We start from the raw sequence: 21,738 nt of genomic DNA on the forward strand, positions 1-21,738 counted from the left end.
TGATGAGCAACAGGTGCGCGTACAAGGCAGGTGAAAATCATAAATAACCATGGTGACTAAAACAAACCCCCGAAGTGCACAAAACAACTAAGGAAGTCCAAAATTAACAGAACATAACTAAACAAAATATGATCCGACCACATCATAATACATCACAGTTTCATATCATTTCACTTTACAGGAGTAGGAAGAAGTAACGCTTATTTAATCCTTCCCCTTTCCCACTTCATACAAATATATACATCATTTACTGACCTTTTTATAATAAAATATCTGTGAATTAGTATATACAACAGTTTTGTAATATGTAATTAATTAATTCAGTCATTATTAATATACTGAGATGAATAAAATCTTATTTTCGATAATTCTTCTTCTTTGTACTTTGTAAGCACTATTCATTTGAACAACCTCTTAAAGTGGATCATATCAGTACAATGTTTAACTTCTTTACTTAATCCAGTCCATCATTTAATTCCACATCATTTTAGCTGTTTGCAATTTTACCAAATCATCGAACTTTGATATTTTTGACTCAATAAAAAAAGTGTCTGTATGTTCTCTATATCCAACATTATGTATCAATCTAATTAAATTTTTTTGTAACACGGTTAACGAATGTAGTGCACATTTGTAGTTATTTCCCCACATTTCTGCACAATAACTCAGATATGGTAATACTATAGTAGCGAGCAGTAGAGAATGTGAAGTGATTTGTTAAACCAAATATTGTGTTTTTTTCCATATACAACAACCTATCTGGACTCGATAAGAGAATCGATAAGGAATCGGTTCGATAAGAGGATTCGATAATAGGCTCAAACTCGATAATTTCTTATCAAACATCATCCCTAGTGTGGCGTTCTAAATTACCTAATGTCTTTCCGGGATACTCCAGGGAGTTTTTGAGCCTGGGAAAGCCCTCACAAGGGCGATTATGCATTATAAATAACAACTTCTTGGCGCTAAAAAGTAGTTAACAAAACAACCTTCGAGGTTGACGTGGACCCCGATTAAACAATTTGAAAAACGTATTCGGGTGTTACCATTTAGTGGTCAATTGTACAGAATATGTACTGTACTGTGCAATCTACTAATGAAAGTTTCAATCAATCAATCAATCAATCAATCAATCAATCAAGTCAAACAAAGGACCAGAATAGCATCTTTACAGGCATGTGATTGTTCCGTCTATAGTCGGAAAACCGTCTTTTTTATCCATCCATCCATCTTCTTCCGCTTATCCGAGGTCGGGTCGCGGGGGCAGCAGCCTAAGCAGGGAAGCCCAGACTTTCCTCTCCCCAGCCACTTCGTCCAGCTCTTCACAGGGGATCCCGAGGCGTTCCCAGGCTAGCCGGGAGACATAGTCTTCCCAACGTGTCCTGGGTCTTCCCCGTGGCCTCCTACCGGTCGGATGTGCCCTAAACACCTCCCTCGGGAGGGGTTCGGGTGGCATCCTGACCAGATGCCTGAACCACCTCATCTGGCTCCTCTCGATGCGGAAGAGCAGCGGCTTTACTTCTCACCCTTTCTCTAAGGGAGAGCCCCACCACCTGGCAGAGGAAACACATTTTGGTGTACCCGTGATCTTGTCCTTTTGGTCATAACCCAAAGCTCATGAACATAGGTGAGGATGGGAATGTAGATCGACCGGTAAATTGAGAGCTTTGCCTTCCGGCTCAGCTCCTTCTTCACCACAATGGATCGATACAGCGTCCGCATTACTGAAGACGCCGCACCGATCCGCCTGTCGACTTCACGATCCACTCTTCCCTCACTCGTGAACAAGACTCCGAGGTACTTGAACTCCTCCACATGGGGCAAGATCTCTTCCCCAACTCGGAGATGGCACTCCACCCTTTTCCGGGGGTGAACCGTGGACTCGGACTTGGCGGTGCTGATTCTCATCCCAGTCACTTCACACTCAGCTGTGAACCAATCCAGTAAGAGCTGAATATCCTGGCCAGATGAAGCCATCAGGACCACATCATCTGCAAAAAGCAGAGACCTAATCCTGCAGCCACCAAACCGGATCCCCTCAACGCCCTCACTGCGCCTGAAATTCTGTCCATGAAAGTTATGAAGAGAATCTGTCTTTTTTATCTCTGTAAAAATAGAAATAAATATTTTCCGTTTTTCTTAGTTTTTTCCGACCTACAATGAGTACGGTTTTTGATAATCCAGTGGTAAAAACTACGGTTTTCCATTAAAAATTATGAACTTAAAAATCGTAGCGAAGCAACTCCAGGGGCTGGGGACCAACTATACGGGAAACATCAATGATGATTGGTTGGTTTACGTATAAGAACATCCATGATTGGCTGTTGGCTTTACTATGATGAGTCACGATTGGTTGAGATTAGAACAAAACATTTGGGACAGACCAATCCATACTTGCCAACCCTCCCGTTTTTACAGGGAGACTCCCGGTATTCAGCGCCTCTCCCGATAAACTCCCGGCAGAAATGTTCTCCCGACAAACTCCCGGTATTCAGCCGGAGCTGGAGGCCACGCCCCCTCCAGCTCAACGCGGACCTGAGTGGGGACAGCCTGTTCTCACGTCCGCTTTCCCACAATATAAACAGCTTGCCTGCCCAATGACGTCATAACATCTACGGCTTTTAGAGAGTAGAGTGCACAACTGCGCACACAACAAGGAGACGAAGCAGAAGAACGAGGAAGTTACAGACATGGCGGCGCCGTCGACGAGCAAGATGAAGAAATACGCTTGCAAGTTCCAAAACGAATGGAAACAAGAATTTCAGTTCATCCAGGACAGTTCGAAGGGGAAGGGGTATGTAATTATGTTGCCTGTACTTTTTGTAGAACAGACTTCTCCATTGAACACGGTGGCCGAAATGATATACTCATTCATGAACGGAGAAGTTAAACAGGACAATGCTGCCATCTACTGGATAGCCTCCGGGACACTGAAATACAAGTATTTATTTTTTTCTATGTATAATAAAATAAATATATATATATATATATACATACAGTATATATATAGCTAGAATTCACTGAAAGTCAAGTATTTCATACATATATATACTGTATATATATATATATATATATATATATATATATATATATATATATATATATATATATATATATATATATATATATATATATATATATATATACTGTATATGAAATACTTGAGTTGGTGAATTCTAGCTGTAAATATACTCTCCTCTTAACCACGCCCCCAACCACGCCCCCCGCCCCAACTACGCCCTCATCCCACCCCCCACCTCCCGATATCGGAGGTCTCAAGGTTGGCAAGTATGGACCAATCAGAGGCAAGATAGGGCGGGTCATGGAACCAGGAAGGGAAATCACAACAGACATCCCAAATGACGACGAGAGGGAATATTCAAGCGGGTGATTTATATATTTTAAAAACTACTGGAATATGGCAGAGGGATTCTCTTCCTTAGATGTTTCTTTTAGCGATGTAGACCACGTCCAGGAAACCCACAATGTGTCTACTTGGCCACATTTGGACAAATGTATGTTAGTTGTTTACACATAAACCCTAATCTAAACCGGTCTCCACATGAAAGAGGTGGAATACACATTTAAGAACACATGACTGTGGCAGACATGTTTGCGACAGCAAATGTTACATTTCATTTTCATTGGTGTATTACAACAAGACAGTAGCTGACATTTTGTTCATTGTGTGAATATGGTTTTCTACATTTCTTCTTCTTCTTCTTCTCCAGATTTTGGCGCGCTCCACCTTCCACATTTTTCATCCGATTCAAACCGTTCCAACTTCAAACTGTTCAGCCTATTCGGGAATCGCGGGCTTTTCCTTGACATATGCCAAAAATTCCCAAATTTCCGAATTCCAGGGTTTTCCGGGACATTTTTCCCATTCAAAATGAATTGGACATTTTTCAAACTTCCCCCATTTCCACATTTTTCAACTGATTCAAACCATTCTAACTTCAACATATTCCACTCATTTTAGACATTCAAAATATAATTTTCCAAGTTAAAAAAATTCCAGGAATTCCCAGAATTTCCGTTTTTTTCAAACCCTTTTTTCACCCTTTTTCTGTCGACTACTCCTTTCACATTTTTCAACCCACCGTCAAAACATTCCTCTTAATCAGGACAAAAAAACAAAGTTGTTTTTTTAACTGGAACAATTCATGGTTTTCCCAAAACTCCAGGAATTCCGTAATACCATTTCTTAATTGAAAATGTTACTTATTCAACATTTTTCGACCGATTAAAAAAATTCAAAAACTAATTTACAACATTAAAATATTTTAGCATTTTCCAAAAAATTCCCGCTTTTCCCGAAATTCCCAAATTTTCATGAAATAAATTCTTCAAAGTTCCACAACTCCCACATTTTTTATCCGATTCAAACCGTTCCACCTTCAACATATTCAGCCTGTTCAGGAATGATGTGCTCTCTTTCAATACTTGAAAAAAAATCCCGGATTTCCTAGAATTCCCAGTTTTCAGGGACATTTTCCCCATTCAAAATGAATCATCTATTTTTCAAACTTGCACAATTACCACATGTTTCAATTGATTCATACCATTCCGCCTTCAACACATTCAACTCATCCTGGAAATTCAAACAATAATTTTTCCACGTTCAAAAATTTTTCAGGAATTCGATTTTCTTTCTAACCTTATTTCTAAACTTTTTTAGTGCAACAACTCTTTTCACATTTTTCAACCCATTAAAACAAAACATTCCTCTTAGTCAGCACAAAAAAACAAGTTGGTTTAAGAACTTGACAAATTCCCAGTTTTCCCGAAATTTCATAATACCATTTTTCAATTAAAAAACTGTTACCACTTCAACATTTCTTGACCGATTTAAACAATTCCAACACCAACCAATTCAGCTCATTTAGGATATTCATGCTTCTATTCATTTTCAAAGAAAATCCCGCTTTTCCCGAAATTCCCAAATTTCCAGGATGTTCCTATTGAAATGAATAAGACATTTTTCCAAGTTGCACAATTCCCACATTTTTCAACCTATTCAAACTATTACCACATTAACACATTCCACTCATCCTGGACATTCCAACTAACACGTTTCCAAGTTCCAAACCAAATTCCTTTTTTCCTGGAAATTCAAACTCTTCCAACATTCAAACCATTCTTACATTCATACTACATTCTGTCAGCATTGCAGTTCAACTTCAGCATTGGAGCATTCACACGCAATTCCTTAAGGAATTGCCTCATCTAGTTATTTCTGCTGTTCATATTGAATAGTTGGACCTGGATGGGGACCTGCGGCCAGTCTTTTTCTTTAAGTTCAAATCACATGCCTGCATCTAGTACTGCAAATACCTCCGCCAAGGCCTGACAATGTTGAATAAATATGACATCACATTCTAGCAAGGTCATCTCTGCTTACCGTATTCTGCTAGTTAAACTTTATTTTTCAAAAGCAAGGATGTCAAACTGATTTTCATTGAGGGCCACATGGCAGTTATGGCTGCCATCAGAGGGCCGCTTGTAACAGTGAATAATGTATGAATTTTCCTCTGGATTTCATTATTACTTATATAAATTGTTTTAAGTAGACTGTCGATTTTACAGTAAAAACTTTACATTTACAAAATGTTACTGTAAAATATAGTTGTTGGGTTTTTTTTACAACATTTTACGGTAAATGGAAAAACAGTACCACTGTTTTTGGAGGGGGAAAAGCTGGCAGCTTAGTTACCAGAATTGTTGTGTTAAATTTACATTGGTTTTTACAACATTATATTGTTAATGGCAAGACAGTACAAGTTCCTTTTTTTATTCTGGCAATTTAGCTGCCGTAAAAACAAATGTACCGTCTTTCCATTTACAGTAACAAACACTTTAAAAACAAGATTTTACAGTAAAAATATTGCAGCTCAGTCAACAGAATTGTAGTCAATTTACTATAAATAAATATATAAAGAACACTGTAAAATGTATTGTCACTTTTATTAATTTGATGGGTAGTTTGCTGTAAAATCATAAGTCAAGCAGATACTTAAGTATTTATTTATTTTTAGACAAAAATGTTAGGAAAGTATGATAATATATACTGTAATATTTGTTGCAATAAGGGATTACTATTAAAGTTTAAAAGGCATGCAATTTCAAGCAGTACATATATTTTTTGACATTTAGTGAGAAAACATGAAGTACTTTATTGACACATATAATTTCCAGGTGTTTGAGGGCCAGATAAAATGATGTCGCGGGCCGGATCTTGCCCCTGGGCCTTGAGTTTGACACCTCTGTTCAAAAGTAAAACAAACGCCTTATTGTACCCTTTTGTATCGCAATCAAAATGGAATGTGTCTGTCAAACTCACAATTTAAACACCTTTATCTTGCACTAGTGGTTTTAAGCTAGACGGAGGTAGAAAAAGGCCAAATAAACACATCATGATGGAAGTTTTCCGGATAATCTATTTTAAGTGGCGCAAAACCCATAGAAAAATATAGGTTTTTAAAAATACTTGCGGTCTCTGGGACGGTGAGTCACTCCCAAGTTCTATTTTTTGCCTGCTTGTGAACCCCAAACTCATTTTACTCGGTGAGCGCTGCTAGTATTTGGAGCTGTGTTAAAAAGCGGGTGTCGTAATTTGTGCACCGAGTAGTAAACAAATCACTCCTGCGAGTGAAAGCATGCACGGGTTGATGTTTACCACGCGCCGACTTGCGAGGAAGCTGCCATCTTCAAACACGCCGGGGGCCAGCTGATGTGTTGCAGGGTCCCCACAAAGGTCACGGCTGTGGGAGGAAGAGGAGACAAATGACTGATCCTAAAAGAAACTTGGCGGGCGCCCAGAATATTTACACTCCTCCACTCTTTTCCTTCCAAAAAAGCTTAGAAAGGCAAATTAGGCTGATAGAGACAATTGTACTGGCGATACTGTATCACGATACAAGTGTTTTCTGTCGATTGATATTGGACATTATTGATATTTTTTTATGACCTACCCCATTGAAAAGGACAGATGAAAAAATATACTAAATGCAAACATTGTTTTTTTTTTTTAAATGTAACCTTTATATGATTATAATACCCTCCAAGGCATCTAAACGAGTCAACCCGTCAATGTAAACAAAATTGTAAAATCACATTAAACACTTAACAATAAACTCTTAAAAAGAAGGTGAAAAAATAAGGAATATTTAAGAAATGCTTAATAAAGTGTAATAAAATAGTGCAAAGTGTGAAAATGTAAACATAGAAACCTGAGAAGAACTATTTTCTGCAGGTTTAGTATCAGGAAGTTACAGCTGTGCTCTAAAGGGTGAGCGCGGTCTTGGTGGGGAAGAGCGCCTTGCTTCATTTACAGACCACATTGGTCTGACTACGGTCCCTTTTCCAAAAAATCCCCAAAACTGCCATACTGTACAGGTGATCTTTACTGTTTTATCCACATTTCTTCATTCTTACTTTCCTTTCTCATTCCATGCAAAGATCAATTCGCCAGACAGCAAAAAGACGCAACCAAACCTGATAGTTAATACTGTTACCTGATTGGCTGTCAGCATATCACGCCATTCAACCAACCTTGCTTTGCAACTTCCGGTTTCGTCCGACGAAGAAGAAACGTTAATTATCCAACACCTTTTTTAGTGATATAGATTATGTGTCTATCGCGATATATATTGATATCGTTTTATCGCCCAGCCCGAGTTGGTAGTCGCTTGTTTTACTCTAGTGCACAGGTGTCAAACTCAAGGCCCGGGGGCCAGATGTGGCCTGCCACTTCATTTTATTTGGCCCTCGAAAGCTTGGAAATAGTATGTATCAATAAAGCAGTCTTTCTCAAAGTGTGGGGCGCGCCCCACTGGTGGGGAATAGAGACATGACAGGTGGGGCGCGAGGAACGGGAGGAAATTTCACTTTAATTTTTTTTTTTTTAAATTATATTCTTAGATTTTTTTTTTTACTATGCTTTCATTTTCTATACACACTGTGATTCTGTCTGTGAAATCCGCTATATAAATAAATGTAAATTACTTATTTTTCCTGTAGGCTTTAAATTTCTATGTAGGAGCGAAAGTTTGACAGACATAGCAACAGTAACTAATGGGGGCGGGGCTAAGCGGAAGCTTTGTGAATGGCGAGTCACTGTGCGAGGATTTGCTGTTTCGCAAATACATAAAAAATAGAGCCACTGCTGATGAGCTGTTCAAGATAATGGACAGTTTCCTCAAAGAACACGACCTTAAATGAGAAAACTGTGTGGGCTTTTGCTCTGATGGCGCACAAACCATGGCAAAGTCAAGAAACGGGCTGCAGGCTCTAATAAAGAGGGTTGCGCCAAATGGGCATTGGACACACTGTGTCATTCACCGGGAAGCACTCGCGTCAAGGCAGCTCAGCCCCGAACTCAATGAGGTTTTAACAGTGGCAGTGTCAAGCCTGCAACCCCGATTTGAAAAGCTGTGCAGTGCAAAACAGGCTCATTGCAGCCACTAATGCTGGAGTACTGTAAAACTCATGTTCACTTGCCCTGTCTTGCCAAATGCATATAGCTCTTCCTTTTTTTTTTGCAGAGATTGCAAAGTGGCACTTTTATTTTTTTTTATTATTGAACTTGATGCAAGTTATTTGATTTATTATTGAACTTGATGCAAGTTATAACACTTTTATTTGATTTATTATTGAACTTGATGCAAGTTATAACACTTTTTTTTATTTATTATTGAACTTGATGCAAGTTATAACACTTTTTTTGATTTATTATTGAACTTTATGCAAGTTATAACACTTTTTTTGATTTATTATTGAACTTGATGCAAGTTATAACACTTTTGTTTTATTTATTATTGAACTTGATGCAAGTTATTTTATTTGATATTGAACATGATGCAAGTTATACCACAGCTGCACAGTTATTTTATTGATTATTGAACTTGATGTTATTTTATGTTATTGAGTTTGAATGTATACAACTTGATGTTACATGATGTTCAATACATTTGAAAATGTTAAGCTTGGCATTAGCGTTCTGTTGGGGCGATGGGGGCAGGTGGGGCTTGAAAACTCCCCCTTGTCCAAAGTGGGGGATGACAAAAAAAGTTTGAGAACCACTGCAATAAAGTATTGTAACTTTTCTTACTAAATGTATTATTTCTTTCTATTTTGGGAGGTAAACAATATATGTACGCCATGTAATCGCAAATTATGTTAAATTAAATATTGTCTAATTATGCAAAAACATGTGATCAAACATTCTAACCATTTTTTAAATAAAAATAAATACTAATAGTAATGATTTCAAAGCAAGTTACCCATCAAATTGTGCAATGAAAAGTAGCAATAGACTTCATGGTAAAATTGTGAAATTTACTGTGGTTTTTTACGGCATTTTTCTCTAAATTAAACAAACAGTACTTTTTTTACTGTAATAAACTGTGGTGCCGTTTTGGCACTTACAGTAATACACCCAAAATTGTACAGTTGTTGATTTGCAGTAAAAAAAAAAAAAACAACAACAAAAACTGGCAGCTCAGGTGCCAAAATGTTACTGTAAAATTGCAGGTTTTTTTATTTTACAGTAAAAAAAAAAAAAAAAAATTTACAGTAAAATTCCGGCAACTGAGCTGCCTTTTTTTTTTACCATAAAAACAGCAGTACTGTTTTTCCATTTACAGTAATATACACTACATTTTGAGGTGAAATTATTGCAACTTACCATATTTTTTTTACATTTTACCTTAAAAAATTCTACTAATAAAATGTATTAAAAAAATAATGTAATAATAGTATTCACTGTTAGAAGCAGCCCTCTGGGGCCAAACATAACTGCGATGTGGCCCTCGATGAAAACGACTTTGACACCTCTGCTATAGTGTAAATTGCTCATCAACAAAATGTGTTTTATTGATCATTCCTACGCTAAATTGATGTGTTGGTTTGAAATGTGTATCCTCGGACTAGGCGAGATACAGTAAATCAATGAATCGAACGATGAATGGAAATGAACTCTGTCATTTTGCCAGCATCGACACATTGCCATGTCCGTGTTTGTTCTCTTCGTCTCTTGCTTTCAAACAGGATGCAAGAGGGTTCACTGTATGCATCGCTCTCAGCACGTAAGCATGTTTGTTCAATAGTGGAATTAAATGAAACAGTGAATCCTCTTGTCAGTCATCCACAATCTTTGTCTCGGTGTGCGGAGGTGGGACTGCTGGCTTGCGCACGCTGGCTGCACAGAGAGAGCCTTGCTAGGCGCAACTCGCTAGGTCAGGGGTAGGCACCTCAAAATGTTGAAAGAGCCATATTGGACCACAAATACAAAAAAGTAATCAGTCTGGAGCCGCAAAAGATGTAAGTGTCTATATTAGCTATATTAGCCTACTATCAAAATCAGTGTGTCATGAAACATGGAAAAATAAACTAAATACACAGAGGACATAAGTAAAGGAAATTAAATGTGCTCAAATATCCCTACAAACAAGGTATATACTATGGACATACAGCTAGCCTAAATAGCATGTTAGCATGGATTAGCTTGCTGACCAAATATGCCTGATTAGCACTCCAACAAGTCAATAACATCAACAAAGCTCACCTTTGTGCATTCACGCACAGCATAAAACGTTTGGTGGACAAAATGAGACAAAGAAGGAGTGGCATTTTCTTTATGTGGCAGCGTTGGAGAAAGTTATACATGTAAACAAACTGTTGAGTCACAGTCCACACAACGGTGAGTTCAAGGGCCGCTGAAATTAGTAGGACAAAACGGCGCTCGCCAAATACTCTCATCAGTGAAGCACAAACATATTAAACAGTAAGCTTTCTAACAATTGGTAAGGTTTGTGTCGTGTTTGTCCTCCTACACAAACCATATGACAACAAAAACATATTTTTCACCCCATTTTTTTCCCATTTCCATACGTTTTTGAAAAAGCTCCATGGAGCCATGTGGGTCTAGAGCCGCGGGTTGCTGACCTTCGCGCTAGGGCAGGGGTCACCATCGCGGTGACTGCGGGCACCAGGTAGCCCGTAAGGACCAGATGAGTCGCCCGCTTGCCTGTTCTAAAAATAGCTCAAATAGCAGCACTTACCAGTGAGCTGGCATTTACAGAGAAAAAAAGTGCTGCACTTTCCCTCTGTGCAGATGGTGCTGAAAGACAATGCTTCTGCATCTGAGGCTTTTGACAAAGTTGCAGAAAAGTACTCTCAGGTCATAAACAGAGTTGGGCAAGAGTTTGAGAACAGGTTTTGTAACCTGGATCAGCTTGAGCCATGTGTGTCGTTCATTTTTAATCCTTTCATGAACGTGGACATATCATGCATTGCTGAGCAGTTAAGTGCAACATTCAGCCTGGATGCTGAACAGGTGGAGATTGAAATTGTAACACTGCAAAATGACCTCCACCTCAAAGCCCACCAGGCTGCACCAAACTTTTGGTGCCTTGTTGACACAGAAAAGTACAGTGGTGTATGCGCAGCAGCTATGAAGGTTGCAAGCCTGTTTGGTTCAACTTATCTTTGTGAATCAGCCTTTTCTAACATGAACTTCATCAAGAACAAACACAGAACACGCCTCACTGATGCACATCTGCAAGACTCACTCAGAGTTGCAGTGTCAAGTTACACACCAGAGTACAACACACTAGTTAACAGCATGCAATGCCAGGCTTCCCACTAACTGACAAAGAAACAGATAACAGATTTGGTGTCCAGTTCAAAGTGTGACTTGATTTATTTAAAAATTTGAGAGTTGACTTTTGTATTTTACATGAGTTATTATTTGTACAAACATGGTGCAAAGTAATTCATGATTTGTTAAAACATGTTAGTGGCTAGCTAGTTAAAATGGGATATTGTGATTTCACAAGACTGTCTTAGAAGTTATCATTTGAAAATGTTCAATTTGAAAAATGTGCACTTTGAGAAAATATAAAAACAGTGTTGCATATTGATATTTATCTGTTTCTATATATATTTATTGTGAGAAATCATTAAGATGATCAGTGTTTCCACAAAGATAAATATCATTAATTATTAATAAAAACATAGAGTTAAAAGCAAATTGAGCAAATTGGCTATTTCTGGCAAATGATTTAAGTGTGTATCAAACTGGTAGCCCTTCGCATTAATCAGTACCCAAGAAGTAGCTCTTGGTTTCAAAAAGGTTGGTGACCCCTGTGCTAGGGTAACAAAAAAAATATGACGACAAAACCAAATGGTGTGGGAATATTTTGGCTGTAAACTGAATGAGCAATATGAGCCCATCAACACAGACAAATGAGAAAGTATGGCCACTTTGTTGGAAAGTGACAACAACAACAAAAAAACACTCCACCCAGTTTTTCAACTGTGCAAAAAACTATACTTCGAGATTTTCAGTATATATAGAAGTTTAATTTTTTACCAATTTTATTTGCAAGTTTGTTTACTTATTTAAGAAAATCAAAAGATACTCGCCTTGCAATTACAATGGTAGAAAAAATACTACTAAGAATGTCTCGCTACACTTTTCGCACTTCTGCATTTGGTAATCACTGCAGCAGCACTGAGAGTGGATTTTCAATGCCATTAAAGAAACAGACTTAAAAGTGCTCCAATTTAAGTGAAGTGAATCTCCACTTTTCCAACAATGCGCTAGCTTGATGCTAATATCCATGGGCTTTGTTATTGACATGCTGTTGATTAGCATTAGCGGTTTTACATGCCGATTTAAACGCCTCCAAATTCGTTAAACAAACTAACTAAAATGCGCGTTATGATCAAATACCTGGTGCGTAACAGGTACAAAACTTACAGTATTAACACTTTTTAGAGCGCAACAAAAACCAAAACAAAACATCATAAACTATATACAACTGCTTTCTAACGTCTTTGACTTGCAACTGTAATTGCAGCCTGATGTTATAATTGCAAAATATAATATGATGATAATACAATAAGATATATATGTATATACATATAGACGTATGTATGTATATTTAGACTTAGACTTAGACTTCCTTTTATTGTCATTCAAATTTGAACTTTACAGTACAGATAAGAACGAAATTTCGTTGCATTAGCTCGTTGTAGTGTAGGATAAAAGAGCCCTAAGGTGCAGATATAAAAAAAATGGATTACTGTACAGATAAATATATTGCACTTTTGCATATGTATCCACGTTTATGAATGTATGTTATATTGTCTTTATATTCTAGCCAGTTAATCCATTTTTGGGGGAAATTGAGGGGATTATTATGATGTGTTCAAGAGTCTTACGGCCTGAGGAAAGAAGCTGTTACAGAACCTGCAGGTTCTGCTACGGAGGCTGCAGGAACGTCTTTCTAGAGTCCAGCAGTGAAAACAGTCCTCGGTGGGGGTGGGAGAAGTCTCTGCAAATTTTCTGAGCCCTGGTCAGGCAGCGGCTTTTTGTGATCTCCTGGATAGGAGGAAGAGGAGTCCTGATGATCTTTTCCGCCGTCCTCACCACTCTCTGCAGAGACTTCCAGTCTGAGGCCCTGCAGGCTCCAGTCCAGACAGAGATGCAGTTGGTCAGTAGACTCTCTATAGTGCCTCTGAAGAATGTGGTGAGAATGGGGGGAGGGAGCTGTGCTCTTTTCATTCGACGCAAAAAGTGCATGCGCTGCTGAGCTTTTTTTACAAGAGCTCCGGTGTGTAGGGACCAGGTCATATTGTCAGTTATCTGCACCCCCAGGAACTTGGTGCTGCTTACTATCTCCACTGCTGTGCCATTGATGAAGAGTGGAGTGTGGCTGGACTGGTGCTTCGGGAAGTCGACGATGATCTCCTTGGTCTTGTCAACATTCAGGACCAGGTTGTTGGTTCTGCACCAGTCAACCAGATGTTTCACCGCCTCCCTGTAGTCCATGTCGTTGTTGTCACGGATGAGGCCCACTACTGTTGTGTCGTCCGCATACTTCACAATGTGGTTAGTAGTGGACCTGGTGCAGCAGTCATGGGTCATCAACGTGAACAGCAGCGGACTCAGGACGCAGCCCTGGGGGGAGCCGGTGCTCAGGGAGATGGCACTGGAGGTGTTGTCGCCCACTCTCACAGACTGGGGTCTGTCTGTGAGGAAGTCAAGCAGCCAGTTGCATAGGGGGTTACTGAATCCAAGGGGGGCCAGTTTGCTCACCAAGTGCTGCGGGATGATGGTGTTGAACACTGAGCTGAAATCCAGAAACAACATCCGCACGTGTGTGTCCTTTCCTTCTAGATGTTCTAAGCTCAGGTGGAGTGCAGAGGATATGGCGTCCTCTGTGGAGCGGTTAGGGCGATAAGTAAACTGGTATTGGTCGAATGTGGGGGGGAGTCTGGAGACAATGTATTCCTTTACCACCCTCTCAAAGCACTTCATTATGATGGGGGTGAGTGCCACGGGGCGATAATCATTGAGGGAGGAGATTGTGGGTTTTTTAGGCACTGGAATGATTGTGGCCGTCTTAAAACATGATGGTACCACAGCCTGGGTCAGCGAGGTGTTGAAGATGTCTATGAGAACCCCGGCCAGCTGGTTTGCACATCCCTTAAGCACCCTGCCCGGAATGTCATCAAGTCGCACTGCTTTCTGGGGGTTCACTCTCCTCAGGGCTTTCCGCACAGCCGCTGTGTCCAGGTTGAGCGGCTGCTCATCAGGGCGAGGGATGGATTTCCTCGCCGGAGTGGTGTTAAGTGCCTCAAACCTCGCAAAGTAGTTGTTTAGGTCGTAAAGGAAGCTGATGCTGTTGTGTATATATATATGTACTGTTTTTGATTGATTGAGACTTTTATTAGTATATTGCACAGTACAGTACATATTTTGTACAATTGACCACTAAATGGTAACACCCTGTGACAGCTCTGTGTCGCAGGGTTCTTTCCAGGACCGACAAACTGTGGCCAGGCGTGTTGCCAAGGTTTACAATGTTTTTATTTTTCCAGTTCAAAAGGCTTTTTCCTCTTTTAGTTCACAAAGTCTTTCTCTTTCTCTCCTCTCTCGCCTTCCGGCTTCCCTCTGGCTTTTCAGCTCCCCTCCTGCGGTCACCAACGCTGCTAATAAAGAGACAGGTGATTAGATAACTAATTCCAGCTGAGATATCCACTCACCTGGCATCTGCTTCACAGCCGGCTCCTGAACATGCCCCGCCCGTAGGTGACGCGTGGACCACACCCCTTCCACATGCCGTCCGGCATGCCGTCCGACCGCGCCAACTCCCCCCCCCGACCTCCCGTAGAGGGCCGCGAGAGGAAGTCGGCCACGGCCATCTGGGCTCCCGGCCTGTGGACCACCTGGAAGTTGTAGGGCTGCAACGCAAGGTACCACTGGGTGATCCTCGCGTTGGCATCCTTCATGCGGTGGAGCCATTGGAGAGGTTTGTGGTCCGAGCAGAGGCTGAAGGCGCGCCCCAACAGGTAGTACGGAGGACCCCGACCGCCCACCCGATGGCGAGGCACTCCCTCTCTACCATGCTGTTCCTCGCCTCCCGGTCCGAGAGTTTTCGGCTGATGTACAGGACGGGGCGGTCGACGCCCTCCACTCGCTGGGACAGCACCACCCCCAGCCCCCTGCCCAACGCGTCCGCCTGCAGACAGAAGGGGATGGCAAAGTTAGGCATGCACAGTACCGGCTCCTCACAGAGTGTTTCTTTACCTTCTCAAACACCCGCTGGCACTGCTCCGTCCACTGGACCAGATCTGGAGCCCCTTTTCGGGTGAGGTCAGTCAGTGGGCTGGTCAGGTCTGCAAACCCGGGAATGAACCGGCGTTAGTAGCCTGCCAGCCCCAAAAACTGCCTCACCTATTTTTTTGTCTTGGGAGGTGGACAGGCTGCGATAGCCGCTGTCTTGTCCATCTTCTGCCGCACCTGTCCCCCCCCCAAGTGGTACCCCAGATACTGTACCTCCCTCCGACCAACTGCGCACTTTGCTGGGTTGGCGGTGAGCCCCGCCCGCCTCAGGGACTCGAGCACCGCTCCCACCCGCCGCATATGTTCTTCCCAGCTGCCACTCTGGATGCCGCGTGAGGGCGCAGCACTCGGTCCATGAGGCACTGGAACGTGGCGGGCGCACCGAACAAACCAAACGGAAGTATCACGAACTGGTACAAACCTTCCGTAGTGGAAAAGGCCGTTTTTTCCCGAGCCTCTTGTGATAAGGGAATCTGCCAGTAGCCCTTGTTTAAATCCAGTGTCGTGAAAAAACGAGCAGTGCCTAGCCGATCCAGGAGCTTGTCGACCCGAGGCATTGGGTACGCGTCAAAACATGATATTTTATTCACCTTGCGGTAATCTACACAGAAGCGCACCTACCCATCCTTCTTCCCTACCAGAATGATGGGGCTGCACCACGCACTGTGGGATTCTTCTATTACCTCCAATTCCAACATGGTTTTTAATTTTTCTCGAACTACTTTGCGCTTGTGTTCAGGGAGCCTGTATGGCCGAGATCGCACCGTAACACCTGGGCTGGTCTCAATATGATGTTGAATGAGGTTTGTGCGGCCGGGCCGAGAGGAGAACACATCAGAAAAGCGCCGCTGCAGCTTAGCAACATCCGCTTTCTGCACTAACATGAGCTGGTTGTCACAGGGAAGAGGAGGGGACGGAGCATAGCGCGGAACCTCAAGCCCCAACTCCTCCTCCTCCTTCACTACCGTCACCATGGAAACAGGCTCCGCCTCCCTCCATGCCTTCAGTAGGTGTTGATGGTAAATTTGTGTGCCTCCACCCCGGTCTGAGCGCCGAACCTCGTAGTCCACATCACCCACTTGCCGTGTGACCTCAAAAGGACCTTGCCAGAGCACAAGTAATTTGGAGCTGGAAGTTGGGAGTAATACAAGCACTTTTTCTCCCGGTGAAATTTTTTTTAGCCGAGTCCCCTTTTTATACGTGTGCTGCTGACGTTCCTGGGCGCGGAGCAAATTCTCGCGTGACAATAAAGAGACAGGTGATTAGATAACTCGTTCCAGCTGAGATATCCACTCACCTGGCATCTGCTTCACAGCCGGCACATTCCCCGCCCGCAGGTGACACGTGGACCACGCCCCTTCCACACACCCGAATAAGTTTTTCAACTTGTTTAAATCGGGGTCCATGTTAATCAATTCATGGTATATATATGTATATACATATACAAATATATACACATATATATGTGTGTATCTGTTTGGTTCGTATGGGCTGCAGTGGTAGTCGGCTGTAATACTCTTTTCAACCACTTGTGGCAGTAATTCTTCAAACAGTTGACTGAGTGACACTCAATCTCAGTCTCAACAATCAGAAGAAGTTTAGAGCAAAAGTCATGGATAAGTTTCTTAAAGGGGACCTATTTTTTTTTTTTTTTAAACTTTTCCTAGCAATTAGTACCTGCTGTTGTGTATTTGGGATCGGCATAAGTCCCGAAAATGTGAAATCAAACTATGGAAGCATTGTGGAAATATTTATAAAATAATCTTGCCTTCATTCATCCTTCCTCCAAATAAAAATTTGCCCATTTATGGTGTCAGCGGATTGATTATCCATATATGGTAGAAATGTACCCGAAAATATTTGTGCGCGTCCGCCATTGAAGTCCGACGTTGTTGTCAATAAGTTCCTTCTTTTTCTCCATCCTCTTGTTGTGGGGCAGACTGTCTCGTACATGCACATGCATCATCGGCTGTTGCCATTTTTTAATACAAAGTAGCGTGTCGTTTGAACTTCTATTTGCCAGTAACTCCGTATGAAAGCGCTAAAAAGGACAACATGGCTGACGGGGAGAAGACGCTGTTGAAGTGGAGGCACATAAATAAGACGTGAAGAGAAAGCGGTTTGAAGATGATCTGTAATAATCAATGTAACATTTGGGCTAAAGAACTACCATGACATGTTATGTGGACCACAAGGAAGTCATTTAAATGTAAGAAAAAAATCATAATATGACCCCTTGAAGCACAACAGTTATGATTAATAATTTTATGCAAATGTGTTTATTCAAATTTTTTTTATGAATCCTTTCTTTTGCAGTACATTTGATTCGTGTTTATTTTTTTAATGAACCTGACCCAAGCCTTGTTTGGCATTATGCTGTATATTCTGGTTTATTTGTTTATTAATAGTAATTTTTGCAGGTTAGATGTAATTATTGAATACCATCATAATCAAGATTAAGATTACAACACATTCAAAATGTTGCAATGTTCAAGTACTGGCTTAAAATAATTGTATTTAATTGTGCATGTGACAACGGGAATTATTTTTATCTGCACCGTTTGACGGATTTTAATTTAAATAATGATTGTTTTTATGTTTATTTTAATTTCTGATCTTCATTTTAAATATGATTATTATATATTTTTACAGTTCCATTTTGGTTTTATTTTATCCATCAGAGGTCAAACAACAACAGCAACAACAAAAAACAATCAACATAAAATCAAAATAAATCATGAATGAAAAGGAGCAGAAGGAAGTAATAACTTGTAAAATATGCCCCCTATTTGATTTCTGCCTTCTTGTAATTTTCTGTAAATCACTTTAAATTGCCTTTTGTGCGAATTGTGCTCTAAAATACAATTTTACAGTTCAGTGTTAATATTTGGGTGGGTCCTATCAAAAAGGCTGAGAACACCTACTCTCAAGAACACTTTTATTTCTGGTATTGAGATAGTGATTGTGTCAGTTTTCCTGTGCTCGTGGCGGCGAATACTTCCCATAATTCCACTTCCATATGCTCAGTATGTGCATGGCGGTGAGGATGCTTTGCTGCCTTTGATTTACCCCCAAAAAAGAAACAAGGCCAAGTTAAATCGGGTGTGGCTGCAGCCGTTTTGACATGCTCCTCCCCACTCTTTATTATTTATACTTTGCAAATGATTTCCCAGGTCTCCAGGGCCGGTGTGCTGCAGTGGATGGGCCCAGCTAGGAGATGAATGCCTCACACGTATGTACCTCACACAAGCGTACACGTCACATGACTTCCTGTGAAAAACATTGATTTCCTGTTTTTTATTCCCTCCGCCAAGCTCTTTGCGAAGGCAACTTCACTTGCAAGGAAAACGAGGTGTGCGTCCGGCCTAACGAATGTCGCTGCCGTCACGGATACTTTGGAGCGAGCTGCGACACAAGTGAGTGCCGGTTTAATTGTAGCTGGGGGGCGTGGTCAAAATGATGACATTATATAATTTGCATAATTGCAGATAATATTTCTTTAAAAAAGGCAAAAAAATAATAATTTTGTACTGATACAAACATTACAAAACAAATCTGGTATTAATAATTAATACTGACTCCAAGTCTGTATACGCCCCTTATATATATATATATATATATATATATATATATATATATATATATATATATATATATATATATATATATATATATATATATATATATATATATATATATATATATATATATATATATATATATATATATATATATATATATATATATATACTGTATGTATATATATATATATATATATATACATATATATATATATATATATATATATATATATATATATATATATATATATATATATATATATATATATATATATATATATATATATATATATATATATATATATATATACATATATATATATACAGTCGCGATCAAAAGTTGATGCCATTTTCACTTGTAAAGAACATAATGTCATGGCTGTCTTGAGTTTCCAATACTTTCTACAACTCTTATTTTTTTGTGATAGAGTGATTGGAGCACATACTTGTTGGTCACAAAAAACATTCATGAAGTTTGGTTCTTTTATGAATTTATTATGGGTCTACTGAAAATGTGACCAAATCTGATGGGTCAAAAGTATACATACAGCAATGTTAATATTTGCTTACATGTCCCTTGGCAAGTTTCACTGCAATAAGGCGCTTTTGGTAGCCATCCACAAGCTTCTGGCAAGCTTCTGCTTGAATTTTTGACCACTCCTCTAAATTTGTTGGTTTTCTGACATGGACTTGTTTCTTCAGCATTGTCCACACGTTTAAGTTAGGACTTTGGGAAGGCCATTCTAAAACCTTAATTCTAGCCGGATTTAGCCATTCCTTTACCACTTTTGACGTGTGTTTGGGGTCATTGTCCTGTTGGAACACCCAAATGCGGCCAAGACCCAACCTCCGAGCTGATGATTTTAGGTTGTCCTGAAGAATTTGGAGGTAATCCTTCGTTTTCATTGTCCCATTTACTCTCTGCAAAGCACCAGTTCCATTTGCAGCAAAACAGGCCCAGAGCATAATACTACCACCACCATTGTAGTTTCATCTGACATCACATGGACAAAGATAAGACCTTCTGGAGGAAAGTTCTGTGGTCAGATGAAACAAAAATTGAACTATTTGGCCACAATACCCAGCAATATGTTTGGAGGAGAAAACGTGAGGCCTTTAATCCCAGGAACACCATGCTCATCGTCAAGCATGGTGGTGGTAGTCTTATTTTGTGTAGTCCAGAGAACCAGCATCTTCTACAGTACACATTTGATTTTGGGCTATTTATTTTGTCAGTGTTATAGGACCTTTTAGCTGTTTTCAAAGCTAGTCAAAGATCATCTCTATTACAGCACGTTTTTAGGGACGTTTTGTTTTTTTAACTGAATTTTTAGCACACCGGTCAAACAGCACAAACGAGGGAAAAAAGAGGACCTGAAACGGAACCTTGAGGAACACCACCACTATGATTAACCAGCAGCACACTTGTCCAAACCTGACGTCATAACAAGTTAAATGTTTTATCATTATAATCAAATTATCAATTATTTTCTAATATAAGTGATTTGGCCCACTTACAATTAAAATAACAACAACGACATTTTTTTCATGAGCTATGTACTAGTATTGTATGTCTGGGCGGAGGTCCTATTATGGAAATAATTTGTACACCTTTCAGAAATCACATTTAGTTCCCCTAAAAACATTCACATATTGCACAATGAGATGTAAGCATGAGATAAAGTGTACATTTCTGTCACGTTCTGTATATAAAATAAATATTTCTATGAGCATTTCTATAATCTATTATCAGGATTTCATGATTACTAATGCACATCTTTTTGTTCAAGGAGTCATAGTGTAACGACCTGGCGTTTAAACTTGATGTGGTGTTTGAGTTGTCCAAAGTTGTGTGTGGCCATAGACGCATCATTTCCACGAGTGAGTGTGTTGGTGCAGAAAGAGTGAGCGTCTGCTGTTGATGACAAAAGTTGGTTCAAGCCTGGTTCGTACGACAAATGAACAGTTTTTCACTAATGTTTTTGGTTGGAATTTAAAGGCCTACTGAAATGATTTTTTTTAATTTAAACAGGGATAGCAGATCCATTCCATGTGTCATACTTGATAATTTTGCGATATTGCCATATTTTTGCTGAAAGGATATAGTAAAGAACAACGACGATAAAGTTTGCAACTTTTGGTCGCTGATAAAAAAATTCGGAGATTCGGACCGAGAAAGCGACGATTACCCCATTAATTTGAGCCAGGATGAAAGATTTGTGGATGAGGAACATGAGAGTGAAGGACTAGAGTGCAGTGCAGGACGTATCTTTTTTTGCTCTGACCGTAACTTAGGTACGTGATTCCACACTTTCTCCTTTTTCTATTGTGGATAACGGATTTGTATTTTAAACCGCCTCGGATACTATATCCTCTTAAAAATGAGAGTCGAGAACGCGAAATGGACATTCACAGTGACTTTTATCTCCACGACAATACATCGGCGAAACACTTTAGCTACGGAGCTAACGTGATAGCATCGGGCTCAAATGCAGATAGAAACAAAATAAATAAACCCCT

The 21,738-nt window shown here is 40.1% G+C and overlaps 1 protein-coding gene across 1 annotated transcript in view; it reads left to right on the top strand.

Annotated features, from left to right (window-relative positions):
* Positions 1-21,738, top strand: part of scarf2 (scavenger receptor class F, member 2) — a 100,135-nt gene that overhangs the window by 7,536 nt on the left and 70,861 nt on the right. Inside the window, exons 2-3 of the mRNA XM_062050728.1 lie at positions 18,811-18,869; positions 18,952-19,053. Coding sequence (XP_061906712.1) covers positions 18,811-18,869; positions 18,952-19,053 — 161 coding nt within the window. The remainder of the gene's footprint in view (positions 1-18,810; positions 18,870-18,951; positions 19,054-21,738) is intronic.

The sequence above is a fragment of the Entelurus aequoreus genome, linkage group LG06, assembly GCF_033978785.1.
Source record: "Entelurus aequoreus isolate RoL-2023_Sb linkage group LG06, RoL_Eaeq_v1.1, whole genome shotgun sequence".
NCBI classification, from domain to species: domain Eukaryota; kingdom Metazoa; phylum Chordata; class Actinopteri; order Syngnathiformes; family Syngnathidae; genus Entelurus; species Entelurus aequoreus.